A 17,547-nucleotide genomic window follows, 5' to 3' on the forward strand; every position below is an offset into this window, starting at 1 on the left:
TTATTGTGTACACATCAATAATTTTTTTCTTCTATATTGTAAGAATCTAGGTACTTTCTTTACTTTTTTTGGTTTATAGTGTGCACATCAATCATTTTTTCTTTTCTATGGTAAGAATCCGTATACTTTCTTTGTTTTTTTGTTTACAGCGTGCACATCAGTCATTTTTTCATTCTATAAGAATCTATGTACTTTTTTTTTGTTTTTGTTTACAGCGTGCACTTTAGAAAAAGATTCAATGTATCAGTGTACTTGAATCTATCCTTATCTATTTCTAAAAGAACGTGACAAACCAAACTGGTTCAGTCAAAAATATATTGAAAGAATAATATGCGTACTTTTTTTATATCTCTCTCTTCTATTTCGGCAATACCATTGCCACAATTCTTTTTTTCTCACATTTTCGGCAATTAGATTATCACAACATTTTTTTTCCTATTTCGACAATACCATTGCCATAATTAATTTGTCACAAATTTTTTTTCCCCCCTATTTCGACAATACCATTACCACAATTTTTCTTTTCTTTTTTTTTCCCCACAATTTCAACAATGGCACTGCTGAAATAGGGAAATTTTTTTTTCCCACATTTTTGGCAATCCAATTGCCGTTTTCTCTCCTTTTTCTTTTTTCTTTTTTATTTATTTTTAATCCTTCTGTACTTTTCTCTTTTTCTTTTTCTTTTTTTTTTTTCACATTTACGGCAACGCTATTGCCGTAATCCTTTTCTCCTTTCTTTTTTTTTTCTTTTTTTTTTATTTTTAATTTACGGCAATGGTATTGCCGAAATGGGGAAACTTGTTTCCCCCTATTTCGGCAATCCCGTTGCCGTAATTCTTTTCTCCTATTTATTTATTTATTTTATTTATTTTTTTCACATTTATGGCAATGGTATTGCCGAAATAGGGGGAAATTCGTTTCCCTCCTATTTCGGCAATCCCGTTGCCGTAATCCTCTTCTTTTTTTTTTTATTACATTTACGGCAATGGTATTGCCGAAATAGGGGGAAATCTGTTTCCCCCCAATTTCGACAATCCCGTTGCCGTAATCTTTTTTTTTCTTTTTTTTTTTTCATTTACGGCAATGGTATTGCCGAAATAGGGGGAAATTTGTTTCCCCCCTATTTCGGCAATCCCGTTGCCGTAATCCTTTTCTCTCTTTTTTTTTTTTTTTTTTTTTCCCGTTGCCGTAATTCTTTTCTCCTTTTTTTTTTTTTTTAACATTTTGCCGAAATAGGGGAAAATTTTGATTCCCACAAATCTTTCTTTCTTTTTTTTTTTTCTTTTTTTTTCATTTACGACAATGGTATTGCCGAAATAGGGGGAAATTTGTTTCCCCCCTATTTCGGCAATCCCGTTGCAGTAATCCTTTTCTTTTTTTCTTTTTTTTCTTTTTTTTTTTACATTTACGGCAATGGTATTGCCGAAATAAGGGGGAAACAATTTCCCCCCTATTTCAGCAATCCCGTTGCCGTAATTCTTTTCTCCTTTTTTTTTTTTTCCCATTTTGCCGAAATAGGGGAAAAATTTTGATTCCCACAAATCTTTCTCTTTTTTTTTTTTTTCCACATTTTCGTCAATGGAATTGCCGAAATTTGTTTTCCTATTTCGGAAATCCCATTGCCATAATCCTTCTCTCTCTTTTTTTCTCACATTTTCGGCAATCCCATTGTCACAATTGCTAAAAAAAAATTTATTCCCCTATTTCGGCAATGGTATTTCCAATTTTTTTCTCCCTATTTCGGCAATGCAATTGCCTCAAGTAGTTTATCACTTTTATTTTTCTCCCTATTTCAGCAATGGTATTGCCACAAATTTTTTTTTCCTATTTCGGCAATGCCATTGCCACAATTAGTTGTCACAAATTTTTTTAACTAATAATAACTAATTATATGTGATTTATTGTGAAAATATTGTGGATATGAAACCTGTTTTTACTCTTCTAGAGATTTCAAAACCACTTTTTTTTTTCCATTTTCGGCAATGCCATTATCACAATTGCTAAAAAAAAAAAAAAATTATTCCCCTATTTCGGCAATGACATTGCCGCGATTGCCTTTTTTTTTTTATTTTAAGAGCACTCTACACTCGGACACACAGCATTCGGGCAGGAAAACTAGGCAATGGAATTTCGGCAATGGAATTGACGAAATTCAACATTTTCTCTCTCCTTATTCTCTCTCCTGCTTTTTCCTTTTCCTTATTCTCACTCCTGCTTTTTATTCTCTCTCCTGCTTTTTGGCTGAATTTCGGCAATGCCATTGCCGAAATTCAGTCTCTCTCCTCAATTTCCCAATTATCTTTGAACAGTTCGTATAACGCAAATTAACTTTGAATTTTACAATATTAACCCAAAAGACTCTTTGAATGCGTTCCCCAGTCCAGTTTCATTACCCATCAAAATGGGGTTGTGATTTTCAAAAATAGAATTATATTTTTTTATTCTATGATTCTTTGATTTTAGGGAAATGTTAACAAACGCCTTTAAGTCATTAGTTAACAATCCATTTTAAGAAAGTTTTGACATAACGTTTATGGGAAATAAAAAAAATTGTCAAAACATAAATTTTTTTTTCTTTTCCCATAAAAACTTTCTTTAAATGGATTGTTAACTAATGCTCTAAGGACACTCATTAGCATGACTCTTGATTCTATCTCTAAAAAGTGTATAAAATAAGAGCGAGAAGAAGTAACAATTTTTCCTTTGCTATCCTCATTACCAATGAATGCAAGAGTTTTTTTAATAAACCTTTTAAGAAAGTTTTAACACTACTTTAATAAGAAATATAAAAAATAATAAAAAATGTTAATAGCTTTTTCTAAAAAAAATTCTAAAAAAAATTTCTAAACCAATACTTTTAATCAAGACATCAGTTAACTTTTCTCATTCTTTTTAGAGGCAATTAATGCATGTTATTAATGTATTATACACATTAAATTCAATCAATTTGTAAAATTCAATTCACCATTCAATGTCTCTAGAAAGATCTTTTTTCTTCTTCTTTTTTTCCATTTTTTTCACCCTCTTTCTACTTTTGAACCATACCCCAGTCAAGTTTTAATACCCCTCAAAATGGTGTTGTGATTTTCAAAATAATTGTTTTATAACAAAGAGTTGGGCTTGTATCTAGTGACCAATTCCACTGGACACATTGAGATGTAGACACATGTCCAGTTTTGGACATGTGTCCTTATCTTAGCGTGTCCAATGGACACGCGTCTGTATCCTAACATGTCCAGTGGACACGTGTCCATATCCTAGCCTGTCCATATCCTAGCCTGTCCATATCCTACATGTCTAAAAAAAATTTCTAAACCAATACACTTAATCTGGACATGCGTTAACTTTTCTCATTCTTTTTAGAGGCAATTAATGCATGTTATTAATGTATTATACACATTAAATCCTATCAATTTGTGAAATTCAGTTCACCATTTAATGTCTTTTTTTTCTTATTCTTTTTTTCCATTTTTTTTCACCCTCTCTCTACTTTTGAATGCATACCCCAGTCAAGTTTTAATAACCCTCAAAATGGAGTTGTGATTTTCAAAATAATTGTTTTACAATGAAGAGTTAGGCTTGTGTCCAGTGGTCAGTTCCACTAGACACATTGAAATGCGGATACGTGTCTAATTTTGGACGTGTCCGTATCCTAGCATGTCTGGTGGACACGTGCCCATATCCTAGCATATCCAGTAGAATTCACCACTGGACACAAACCTCTCCCTACAATGAAAACTTTAAAAGGCAACATTCACATTCTAAAAATTAAATAATAATAACAATAATAAATGAAAAATAAATAAAAGGACTGAAGTTACATGAGCATTGTATTGAATAACTTCATATTAATTGAATGTCCACAGGGAAACAAAAAGGAGCAGCAATGTGCAATTTTAAGTCATCTTCTTCCCCTACTCATAAACTCATATATAAGTACCAAAACAGTATGAATTTATTCATAGAAAAAATGTATAAAGCTCTCCATGTTTCACAAATTGTGTCATCTCCCATTGCCTCACCGCACTTTTTTAGAATCTAAAAAATAAAAATAAAAATCCTGTAGGTCTCATATACCTCAAGTTTAAATACCATATGTAGGTACGAGCAAATTGTCTAAAATCGATGAATTGAAAGATTGATTTCCGTAGGAACCAGAGATATGCATGGTGCACAATTTGACATTCCATATCTCCTTCAGAATAAAGCCAACACAAGATTATGCCTTAGCCCTGAAAAAAAGGGGGGGGGGGGGGGGGCACAGTTTTCATTAGCAAAGCCAGGCAACAGAATCACGAACAAACAATATTTTTAAACACATCTGATACCATCCACCTCCATGAAAATAAAAAGAATAACCACTAGGTGATAAAAGTTGTAGCTGACAGTAATAAAATATTTTGTAAAAATTAAAATCACGAAAAGTCAATTTATCAACATGATATCTTAAAAATAGCAAACAGGCCAGAGTTAATTTAGTTTCCTATCAACCACTGGTCAATAAACTCAATAAAGACAAGCATGTACTATGATAGTTTAATATTCTTGAGACTAACATACTGAACTGTAGCTTTTAAACAATATTATATCACAAAACGGTAATGGTTAGGACTTTGGATTTCAATATCAAGCAGGTCAACAACAACAACTACGCCTTAGTCCCAAAATTTTAGGGTCGGCTATAGATTCTCAACAATCTAGTCAGGATTAGTCACATGCAATCTTTTCATTGCTCTCAAAATAGAGTAGGTCACCATTCTTTTTCTTTTCTTTTTTGGAAGAAACCAATCTGGGTCTGTAGTTTATCCAAGTTATTATTCATAGGACAGAAAATCACATTCAATTGCAAGCATGACAGCCACAAAATACCCAAGACAATCCTCAACTTTATCTTAGAGATACAACATACAAACTTTACCTCTCTACATAAGAGTCAGTCTCAGTATTAATAACTACAGCATCACCGGCTACGACGAACATTGGCACCTGGAAAATTAGAAAATTTGATAAGACATACACCACTTAGATTTCATAGTACATGTACCAGAACCTCACCCCTCCCCACTACACACATGCGCATATCATATTTTCTCCATGTTGCTTATCATCGCTGTTGGTTTCATCACTTTAATCGAGTACGATCTGTGATCAGGACTGTATTTCTTTTTATAGGTATCTAAAGTAAAAGCCTAATTTGGAGGATGGATATAATGGTTTGGCAAGCATGAAGCTTCACAGCACACCTTCTTCTATGTAGGACCCACACTATGTCTTGTCCCTGGCACCCTCCATGCATGATATAATAGAAAAAATATCCCATGAAAAATTCGGATATTCCATTTACACAACTAATTTCTGCCACTTTTTTTTTTTTTTTTTTTTGCTGAGTTCATCTTTTGCTTTATATAGTAATTATACAAGTGACTAATTTAGCAGCTAAACATTAGAGGGAAAAATAACATTTAACTTACCTCAACAGTCAGGCCATTTTCCAATACAACCTTTTTATCCCTGAATGGAAAGAAATTATTATGATAAGATTCCATTGATACAAGCAAAAGCAGAACAATGATCAAGAAGGTGAAATACTTTGATTTTGCATTGTCAAAGGGGACAATAGGACAGAAAATCACATTCAATTGCAAGCATGACAGCCTTCATTAGACAATACAGTACATGCCAGTCTCATCATACAGGCCAAGGTGTACGCATGGTCCACAGTTAGACAATTAGTGAACACCTCTGATAAACAAACTTTAGCAATTACAAGGTCAGCTAGCTGGTTGAATAAGAAGATTGTGTTTCTTCAGCTGAAAAATTATGCAATGGAAAACCCACATTTCAAGGATGAATATAAAAAATAAAGTATCTGGCACATATTGCAAAAGTACAGCAAAAAGAAAATTTAGGCATTAACAACATTAAGTTTCATCAGAAAATCTTGTTCTTTTATAACATTAGCTAGATCAAAAATTTCCAAAATCAGGCCATAAAGGATAACCTACTTATAAACACAGAACTTCTTAAGAATGTCTTTCTTGGGTGTGTGCACACATGCTTGCTTTTGTTCGTGTGCATGCAGCCCATAAGCCAAATTCATAACGTATGCACATAATAAGAAAAAAATTACTTGTGTGTGTCCCACATGCACCAACCATAAGCGAAGTTCATCACATATATGCATGTCACAAACCCATACAGCAGGAATCTTTTAGCACAATGAAAAACACCATGTATAATACCAAAATAAGTTTGAAATAAGAATCATGACCACACCACAGAACCAAACATGGTCACACTATACTGTAAAATAGGCAGATGTTTCTGACCCATAGCAGAGACATACACAATGGACGAAGAAAGCAAGCTGGAACATAATGGCCATCAATAATTAGCTTGTAAAAATTGAAATATCATCCAACTTTATGGTAATGTATTACGCATTGTACCAAACAAAAAAATATCCAGAAATTTGGGGAACTTAAAAAAATTAAAAAATAAAATGACAAGTAACATTATAAAAAATTTGCACCAAGTCAATAACCAAAAATTGCTTAGTCAATAAAATTAACCACCCTGGGCATGAACCTTCTGACAATTATGTTGCATTTCTGTGACATTAACACCTAAATTAATATTGCCCACGCACAACACACATAATAGTGGAGCTAGATCTTTGGCAATAATGTAGACCCTTACAGCTATTATCATAATCTGAACAAGTTAATACTCACATATTTGATCATGTAACTCATATATTTCAATTTATATTCCAAGAAGCATGCAAGAAAAAATGAGAAAGAAAAGGTAACAGGATATGAGTAAAGGTGAACATTTCTTAACACACAAAGAGCATTTGCAGAATGCTAATGGCCTTTCGGTCTCATAGCACCTCCACCCTTGTGGTGGTTCAATGAGAGAGTTCACTCCACAATAGCTTTGCCTGGCAAAGGGGAAAAAGGGGGGGGTGGTGGTGTTACATTTGCAAAATCATAAAACTTACTTAGGTGGGGCTGGGACCCCCTTCATAGGATCTTGTGCTTCCTTGACAATACATGTCACGCGTTTTGGAACCGATGCAGATAAAGGTATATCATCATAAAGCCTTACAATAACTCTCATCTCACCTGTTGATGAATGCCATATGTTAGATGGAAGAGAATGTAGTGACCACTGCAATAATTGATTATGTAAGCAACACAAGCCTCAAAGAAGTGGGAGGGGGAAGAAAATGAAAATAAACTTGAAAATAATGCTCCATTTGTTTTATTGTGAAATGTTTCCAGTGAAGACACTTTCAAGCGTATGGTGTGACCTAAAGGTTAAAATGAAAAGGAAAAAAAAAATCTCATATCAAAACCTACCAGCCACCACAAGATTAGCACAATCCAATCCAACCCAACCACCCAGCAAATCGGCACAATCCAAGCCAGCCAGCCACCAAATCGGTGCCCGTCTAGCTTGCCACCACTAGATCAGCTCAAAACCCGGCCCCAACCACTAGATTGGCACAACCTCAAGGGAGCCACCAAATCAACATCTTCAACTACTAGATCGGTGCTTCCCAGCCACCATCAACTTCCCATGCCACATTTGGAGCCTCCTAGCCACAAATCGAAGCTTTGCTACCACTATTCACCAAAACCCAACCACAAACCACCGTGAACTAGGCTCTAGTGACCACCATGATTCAAGGCTCCAATGACCACCGTGACTTAGGGCTCCGACGACCACCTTTGTGAGCAAGAGAGGAGATAGGTGGGGGGTGGGGGTGTCACAACATGTTCAAATGGGGGCGGGTGTGCGAGTTAGTCAGTTTGTAAAATGTTTTACCAAGTTTTTTTAGGTAAAATGTTTTACAAAATTTTACAAAGGGCTTTACGGTCAACTGTAAATGTTTTCAGCTTTTACCAACATTTTACAACAAAACAAACATTGTAAAATGCTAACAATGTTTTCCGTAAAACATTTTACATCAAAACAAACGGAGCATAATATGCATTTCCAAGAATTTTTATAGGAACAATAGTTAACATGATAGAAAATCATCAACTACTATAACTTCACAAAATGTTTACTCATTACTAAATTATAAACAATTACTTTAAAATGATTGCTATTCCTAATAAGAGAAGACAAAATCTTGAGGAATATCATTGGGTTATATTTGGCTGGAAGCACGAAACTCAAGAAATGATGAATTGATATAGAAAAACACATGTTCTTGAAGCATCAAAACATATGGAAACTAACTACTACAGCATGCTTTTTGGTGGCCAAATTCACGGACAAAAAATAATTAAATTAAAAGGAATAGTCAATTTAATACTATCATTAACCAGTAAATAAGTAGCAATAAGCATGTGCAAAATAAATCTGAAATATATAAGTGAGTGTGTTGAAGTGAGTTAAGCAGGTTGACGATGCCAAATAATGGGACTAGTGATTATGAAATAGTCAAGTACCAGTAATGCAAGAGTCGTGATACTGGCAGTGACTTATTGGTCATGCGGTGACATACAATGGTGGAGCTACATGGGAACATAAGATGAAGAGCCTAGTGCAGATAAGAACTATAAACCAATTTTCATGAATTCATATAAAGTGAATTTTTACACCCATTTCCTGCTTTCATAGAGGTTATTTTTGGGATAGAGTACTAGAGTTATTATCAAATCAATTAAATTCTGACCAACTCTAGAATTTTTCAATTCATATCATGGTGTATATCATGAACTATATAATGCTCAGTCCTAGATATTTATTCACCTTGTAAATACTTCGCATCTTTGCCAAACAACTCCTGGGACACTTCCAGCTGATCAAACGTTTTAACGCTGTTAAGAATTAAAAGAGAATATATATTTAGTAAAATAGTTCCATAAAATCTTTGACCTTAATTGCATATTTACTAGAAAACAGGTATAAAAATTGGGGGGGGGGGATAACAAACTCACTCCATCAGGACTATAGTGCCATTGCGATCAGTGCACATATACATGTAAGTTTTCTCTTGAACAAATACTCCTGCAAGCAGCCATATAAAATTTCACAATGGAGTTCTTATCAAAGAATAAAATTCAAATTAAATGACTTCCAGGGATGGAGAATGACCATACTGAAAAGGATAGTAAAATTTTGGGTTAAATTTTTTTTTTTTTTTTATATATATATAAGTAATAAACTTGATAGCAAGCTAAAGTTAAAAGCCTCTCCACAGTCCAGCCATTTTAGTCATTGAGTAAATTATATCTTTCATCAGATTTTACTAAATGACACTTCTCTAAAGAGTGGGCAACATAACACTACCCCTTTGAGATTTGTATAAATGACACATAAATCCATGCCTAACTTTCCTAACAGAATACTTAGTTTTTCAAACAAAAATTCCTACCAAAACTACGGAAAAAATGTCACTGCTCCCTTGAGGTTTGTATAAATGACATTCCCCTTTGAGATTTGTACAAATTAGTAGAAATCTTTTTTTTAAATAGAATATTCTCATAGGAAATTAAAAGTGTTAGAGAGCATGGAGTTATTTGTTGAGTGAGTGTCATTTCAATAACCCTCAAGAGAGGTTGATACAATTTACCCTTAATTATTTAAAACACCTAATTCATAATAGTGTAAGTAAAATAATTATGGAAATTATAATTATAAACTGATCAATGGGTCTACAAGATGTTGAACCTTGGTGCTATGGTGCTATGGCAAGTACCACTTGCCATCTACCCAAGCAATGTGTCATGAGTTCAATTCAAGTAATTAGTTTCTAAAAAGTTGAGTTAAGGCTACAGGTGATCACGGGTCAATCAGTTCAAGTTGAGGTAAGCCCATCACTTAACACAATCATGTCAGGTGGATGGTTCTTATACCCACAGCTGAACGATGGATCAGCTGGAATCAACCGCACCCAACTTTCAGGTGCTCAGCCAAAACCCAGTCCGGTGATAATCCCAGCATTAGAAAAACTAAATAGCAGGGACGAAACTATTCTAAGACTAAGGAGGGGGGGGGTGGGGGGGAGGAGCATGGCCCCCTAAAATTTTAAAAATAAAAAATTATTATTATCTATAAATATATATGAGTTGCAATTTTTGATCCAAAAAATGTATACCTAGCCCCTCCCAAATATTTAAAACTAACCTCCAAAACTGAAAGATGGTCTGAAGAACTAAAAAAATAAATATGACTTTCAACCTTTCATGGTTAAAAGAATATTTGACATATAATAAGATAATAAACATGACTTTCAATCTTTGATGGCTCATGCTATATCCGTCATGGCTTGAATATTTGCCTAATAATGATATGGCTTTCTATCTACAATACTTTCTCTTTAATAAGCCATCTGAGATTCCTAGGCATAATGCATTCGTTGTTGATGGATTTAAGAATTATAAAAAGAAAGTTAGGGGTGGAAAAGATTGTGCTTTTATAAATCATATGGGAAATTATCGTAAATCTTTTAGTAAAGTTGATGCCAAACAGCCTATTTCGTCAATCACAGGAATGCTAATCCAAAAAGTTAAAGGTAATGGATTGTATGCTTTACTTAACATTATGAAATCATTTTGTAAGGCATGCAACATTGGTGTCCCAAATATGAATACTCCTTATATTGAAAGACAAGGGCAAGATGACTTTACAATTGAAAATTATTATTGTGCATATATCTTCTATTGTGTCTTTTATTTTATTTATATTTTGTTAACACTAAATAAATACTAGTCTAATTTATCTTTTCAAATATCAATTCAGAGTTGTCAAAAACAAAAAAAAAAAAAATTAGTTCATGCTTTGGTCCCTTCAAAAAATAAAATCCTCGTTCCAATCCTGAATTCTTTTAAAAGTACATACACAGCTTTTTAAAAGCTCACTTTTTCCAAGTACGACTGTACTTTTACCCATTTTTGAACAAAGCCACAAAACACTACTCAAAAGCTAATTTTAACACACACTAGATTTTTCAAGGAGCTACAAAGTTAAAATATGCATACTTTCAACACTCTCATCGGTACCCAATCGTTGAGACACTTTGTTTCCACTTTCAATGTCACGAAGCTCCACCTACATTTCGAAAAATCAACTTAATTTTCACACCAGTGGAAAACGAAAGCTCGATCACGAAAAATAATAATGACACAATTAATTACAATCAAAATCAATACTAAAATTAACCTTTATAGTGGCCTTGCCTCTTCCTTCATGTGAATGATCTGTCTTAACCACCTAAATCAAGTAATATTAACCACGTTACAAGCTAATATCATAATAATCGAAATTATATATATTAAATAACGAAAAACAAATCACCTGGTAAATACGTCCTGAAAATCACAACACGAAAATTACGTTTTCATTAGCATATATACACACAATTTAAAGAGGAAAAAAAAAGGAATTAGTTTAATTTAAATTAGAATTAATTAGTGTTATTCGCAATTAGCAAAGCGAACCTTTTTTCTCGATCACGTTTCCGACTTTGACCTGTGACAATTAATTAGGAATAATCACATTTTCGAAACAAACACATATTCAATTTCTAAACAAAAAGGAAAAGCGTAGCTTACATCGGAACCGGAGACTCTGATCCCGCGGTGTTGAGTGAGGGACCAAGGAGAGCGGAGGAGGTTGGCGGATGATGAGGCGGAGAGCCACGTGTCGGAGCAGCGGTGGATGTGGTTGTGACAGGCGGGTGAGGATAGTAGAGCGGCGGTGGTTATAGTTCGGTACGGTGATGAGGAAGAGGAAGTGGAAGTGGCGAGGAAGAGAGTACGAGAGAGAGTTTTCTTGCTCAGTTGCAGAGCTCGCATTCTTATGGTTGTACTACAGACACTGCTTTCCGCTTTCTGGTGAAGTAAAATTGAGCACGCCTTTTCTTTTCGTTGGGGTCTGGACCGTGTGGCTTAAATTTCGGTGGGTTTTATAGTGGTGACTGATGACTGACGGGGGAGAGGGTTTTTTTTTTCAAATATAACTGATTTTTAAACAAATTCATTAATCCGCATATTTTTAAAACTATTTAAGAAACTAACAACTCGAGTGAAATATAGTCGATTTTAGAATGCCAAACTCGGGTCCATCAAACTCATTTTCCATCAAATTGAAATCAAGCTATTTAGACTCGATTTCAGTACTCGCAACAAAAACGAAAATAATGAAGGAGAAACACTACCAAAGAGAAAAGAGAAACAATCAAACAATCTTCTTCTCAAACAATCAAACACAACTCATTTCCAAAAACTCATCTTCTTCAACAATCAAACACAACAACCAAAGAGAAACAACGACATCAACAAACCCAAGACCCACCTGGGGTTTTGCTCAGATCGGATTGCACAGGTTTTGCTGGAGTTGCTAGGATTGGATCGGATCGGTGGTTCTCTCTCACTTTGTCTTGTTCCATATCTCTCATTCCTTGCCGAAGCTCGCCTAGGTTTTGCTCGGATCGGATCAGACCTACGTTTTGCTGGAGTTGAGTTTTGCTTTAGTTTGTTGAAGGGAAGAACTGAACAATGAAATCGAGTCCAATAGGCTCGAGTTCTATGTTGAAATCGAATCGGTCGTGCTCGATTTAGAACACCGAAATTGAGTCCTTTAGTCTCGAGTTGTTAGATGCCAAATTTTTTTCAAAACTGTACTAACTAACAAAATAGTTTGGCTTTTAGTGTTATTTTCAAAAAAAAAAAGGGAGGGGGGGGGGGGGGGGAGAGAGGCAAAGTATAAACGGTGCCATTTTGTTCCACAAAAAGTAGAAGAAATAAAATGGAAGAATATATGTTTAGTTCTTGTAATAGTCGTTCTACGTTTATAAATTCTTGTGGAGGTAAGCTCTAGATTTTCAACCAATTAGTTAAAATTACCGACATGTCATTTTTCCCACTAACGTGATGCATATTTTAGAGATGCAAATTAGTCACAACTATAGTTTGAACATAGAATAATTTTTCTAAGCATGATCGTTGTATATGTGAATTGCATATGGTGCGAGACTTTATTTCAAGCTTGAAAGTGATGGTTAGATGGATTATTTGACTTTATGGATTAGGGATGAGATTAAAAAATATCTCACTTAAGAGGATTTTTATTTTAAAAAAAATGCAAGTAATAATGAAAAATGAAAATAAGTAAATAATATTATAAGTTATCTAGTATCAATATTGAATGCTACATTATTTTATGACGACATTGGATTGCAAATAGATTAATTTGAGGTCTAATTCATCTAAAATGTTGATGTTTGAATGGTTCACAATAAACATATCAAAGCTTAGATTATTATATTAACATGAAATTGATTGGAAGCAAATATATTCAAATAAAATGAGACTAACAATTAATTATTTAAATCAAACTTAAGTACAACTAATTTTAGTGGATCCTCTTTCTCAAAAAATAAAATAAAATAAAATAAAAATAGTGAGTCCCAAATACCAAATTACAATGATCTCAATAAGTTATTTGAATTGTTCGTGGTGTCTTTCTCTTGGAACCAAGCCTCTTTTTTATACTCAAGGCTTTAGCGATTATTGTCAACTAGCCGCGAACCCGCGCATTGCGCGTGATAATTATTTTTATGGTGGTTTTATTAATTTTCTTTTTACAATTTAAACTAATCTAATAATGAGTAATGTATTTCGTAATTATATTTTTATTTATTATAGGAACAATCATTAATTTAATATAGGAACAGTCCAAAACACCAAAAAAATGTAAACTAAAAAAATTAATAAAACTTAACAATGATTAATTGAACCAATATTAGAATAATTTTTTTTTTTTTGATAATCTATTAAGGTTATTTTTTTGTAGAAATTATAATTTCGGCCGCCAAAAACATATTATCAAATAAACAATTATTAGCAAAATCTAAAAATTAAATTTGTATACATGCATTGTTATAAAATAATAATAATAAAAATAAAATTGCAAAAGTTAAAATTTGTCACCTATCCGATTATTTCGTTTGGCTAACTTTTGCTCTTCTTTAAATAAATGGCATTATAGAGTACTTCTAATACAACTATTAAGAGCATTTTGTCCACCACAAAGGATTAGAAAATAAACAAAAATTAGTAAAGTCTTATAGTTTAACATCTAAATTGAGCACTATAAAAAATCATGTTATGTAATAGAATAAATACCAAATTATCCAAATCATGCTATGTAATAGAATAATATTATATTTTTATATGCTATATTTAATTCTTTAAAATGCAATAGGATAACATTTAACAATCAAAGAGAATAAAAAATAAAAAAAAAACAACAACAACAATTTAAAAAACAAAAATAAATCACAATTTAAAAAATAAAACTAAATCGCATTAACCCAAAATAGAGTTTTAAATAATATAAAAAATTATCAACCTAAAGTAGAGATGCAAGAAAAATAAAAAAAAAATACACCAAAAAATTTAGAGAGAGAGAGAGAGAAAGAGGGAACTTTTTTTTTTTTTTGTGAGAGAAAACTATGCATAGAATAGAAGAGATAGTAACAAATTTATAGTAAGAGTTGTGAATAAGAAGAGATAAAAATAAAGGAAGATGAAGGAAAAGAGGAAGAATGATATTAATGTAAAGGGTAGTGGGGAGATGAGAAGGTAAGGGAGGGAGAAAGATTGAAGAAATAGTGGGGATATGAAATGGTAAGGGAGAGAGAAAGGTTGGAGAAGTGTAAATATTAAAATAATAAATGTTAAAAACTGATGTGCAACGAAAATTCGTTAAGTCATCTCCCGTCCATATGCGTCGTCCAAAGGATAGATAAAAGGTAAGTCTTTACGAACTCGTCCGTCTGTCCTTAAGGACAGACGAGCTCACTATCGTCCGTCTGTCCCTGAGGACAGACGGGCTTTCTACCGTTCATCCGTCCGTAAAAGACGGACAAGCTTACTACCATCTCCTTGTCCATAAAGGACAAGGGAGGTTACTACGTCTCCGCCGAGTGGAAGAATGTACCGTCACCAGTCAAGCCCAACCGTTGTAAAATACAAACTTCTACGTCAGTTACGGAAGTTACTTCCGAGACTATTGGATTCCTCAACTGTAGGAGCGGTTACTAAACAAGTAACCGCTTCCCGCATACTATATAAGCACACGCCAATGAAAGAGTAAGGCATTCTGTTCTTGAGAAACTGAGTTTACATTTTTCAGTCAGAGACTAACTTCACCATCGGAGGGTTCTTGGCCGGCTTCCACCGGTCTCCTCTGAGTTTTTACTTGTTTTCTCAGGATCCAATCGCAAGTTTATCAAGGCCCGGCATTTTCAGTCCACTGATATCCCAGAGTTCATCAGTTGGCGCCGTCTGTGGGAAAGAATAACGTTTGAATTCCATTGTTAGATTCTGCGATTTCTTTCTTAGACATAAGGGCTGAAATGGTCCGGACAAGGTCAAGGGCTACCAGCCCAGGCCCTCAAGAAAGCAGAGGCGACCATCAATCGGTGCCTACCGTACAACCGCCTTCTGTCCAACACGTGCAATCCATGGCTGCTACTATGGCAGAATTGACCCGCCAGAACCAGGAGTTGGTTAGAGAACTTAACATGAGGAGGCAACATCGCGATGAGAACGTTGGAAGACAGGCCCAGAGCCAAGATGAGAGGAATGTCGAGTTTGAAAGCCAGTCAAGGGGTACCCCTTCAAGGAGGGTGCCTCACTTGGAAAGGGAGATGGACCAAATGAGAAGAACTATGGATGAGATGAAGGAAAATATGAAGAGGACCAACCCCGTAGAGGACTTGGTTCACAGGACTGACTCCCCTTTTGTGCCTCCTATCAATGCTCACCCTTTGCCACCGAAGTTCAAAATGCCTTCCTTAGATTCATATGATGGGACGCAAGATCCATTTGACCACATTGCCACCTTCAAAACTACTATGCATCTTCAAGGGGTTCCGGATGAAATAATGTGCAGAGCTTTCCCCACTATTCTTAAAGGACCCGCACGAGTATGGTTCAGCAAAATACCTCCGAGCACGGTAACGTCCTTCGAAGAATTAAGCAAGTTGTTTGTCAACAACTTCATCGGAGGACAGAGGCATAAGTGTTCCTCGTCTAGTTTGCTGACCATAGAACAAGGGGAGAATGAAAGTTTGCGGTCGTTCATTACGCGGTTCAATAGGGAAGCTTTAGCAGTGGACGAGATGGATGACAAGCTCCTCCTGGCGGCTTCCCACAATGGGGTTCATTCTGATTTGTTCATCCACAAGCTATATGAGCAAGAGCCTCAGACCATGGCCGAACTCGTCCACTCAGCCCAGAATTTTATGAATGCGGAGGATGCTATCATAGCCAAGAAGAGGAAGAGAATTGAGAAAATGGATGCTAACCCCACTCGCCACTCAGAACAAGGTCCTCGTCTTAAGGAAGGACGAACGGAAGACAAAAAGGATCGTGACAGGAAGGCAGGCCCCTCAGCACGAAGTCAGCAGTATACGCCATTGAACATGCCACTTGATCAAGTCCTAATGCAAATCAAGGATGATCCTTCCTTGAAATGACCAGAAAAAATGAAGGGAGATCCAAATAAGCGCAATAGAAACAAGTATTGTCACTTCCATAGAGACCATGGGCATGATACGGATGAATGTTTTGATCTAAAGCAGCAGATTGAGAATCTTATAAGGCAGGGGAAGCTAAGAAGTTTCCAAGGACGAGACCACAAGGACGAAAAACTCAAGGGAAAAGCTGAAGAGTCGTCACAGCCACCTCTCGGAGAAATCAGAGTTATTGTCGGAGGGAGCTCTATAGTTCAGTCGTCCAGGTCCAGGAAAACATACCTGAAGATGGTGCAAAGCGTCCAACTCTCTGGACGACCACCTAGAGATAGGGATACGAACGAACAGGCAATCACATTCACCGAAGAAGAAGCTGAAAGAATCCACCATCCTCATGACGATGCTATTGTCATTACCTTACTCATCGCTGACTACACAACCAGAAGGGTACTCGTTGATAATGGAAGTTCGGCAGATATCCTGTATCTTCCAGCTTTTCAGCAGATGAAGTTAGGACGAGACCGTCTTCGTCCAGTGAATTCTCCATTAGTAGGTTTTGGTGGAATGAAGGTGCAGCCCGTGGGTACTGTTACGTTACTAGTGGTAGTTGGGGCATATCCGCAGCAAGTCACTAAGGACGTGAGTTTCCTGGTAGTAGACTGTTCGTCCTCCTATAACGCCATAATTGGGAGACCAACTTTGAATAGTTGGAAAGCAGTTACATCCACCTATCATCTATCAGTCAAGTTCCCAACAGACTATGGAGTAGGACAAGTGCAAGGAGATCAACTGGCAGCGAGAGAGTGTTACTTGGCTATGTTGGCCACAGACGAGCAAGTGCAGACCATGACTATTGAAGAAAAAAGGGTCGTGGTAGAACTTATTGAAGTGTTGGAAGATGTTCCCTTAGACGAAAGGAACCCTGAGAGATGTACCAGGGTGGGGGCAGATCTAGAAGGAGGAATTAAAGAAAACCTTGTTCAGTTTTTGAGGAAGAACATAGATGTGTTTGCTTGGAGTCATGAGGATATGCCTGGAATAGA

General features: G+C 35.4%; 1 protein-coding gene across 2 annotated transcripts; it reads right to left on the bottom strand.

The window, feature by feature from the left end:
• Window positions 1-3,889: 3,889 nt before the first annotated feature.
• LOC115977477 (elongation factor P) lies at window positions 3,890-11,940 on the bottom strand. 2 transcript variants are annotated; one of them, XM_031099345.1, is made up of 11 exons: window positions 11,574-11,938; window positions 11,460-11,490; window positions 11,317-11,330; window positions 11,182-11,232; window positions 11,001-11,070; window positions 8,958-9,027; window positions 8,770-8,837; window positions 7,004-7,127; window positions 5,472-5,511; window positions 4,919-4,986; window positions 3,890-4,232 (listed from the first exon to the last, which is right to left on the bottom strand). In XM_031099345.1, the coding sequence occupies exons 1-11, from the start codon at window positions 11,814-11,816 to the stop codon at window positions 4,220-4,222; spliced, it is 792 nt and encodes a 263-aa protein (XP_030955205.1). In that variant the 5' UTR covers window positions 11,817-11,938; the 3' UTR covers window positions 3,890-4,219. The 2 variants fall into 2 exon arrangements, 1 of the variants encoding a protein (XP_030955205.1); XR_004088558.1 differs by lacking the exon at window positions 3,890-4,232 and adding an exon at window positions 5,590-5,810 and having other exon boundaries at window positions 4,939-4,986; window positions 11,574-11,940.
• Between the last annotated feature and the right edge of the window lie 5,607 nt (window positions 11,941-17,547).

This window comes from Quercus lobata, chromosome 1 (assembly GCF_001633185.2).
Source record: "Quercus lobata isolate SW786 chromosome 1, ValleyOak3.0 Primary Assembly, whole genome shotgun sequence".
NCBI classification, from domain to species: domain Eukaryota; kingdom Viridiplantae; phylum Streptophyta; class Magnoliopsida; order Fagales; family Fagaceae; genus Quercus; species Quercus lobata.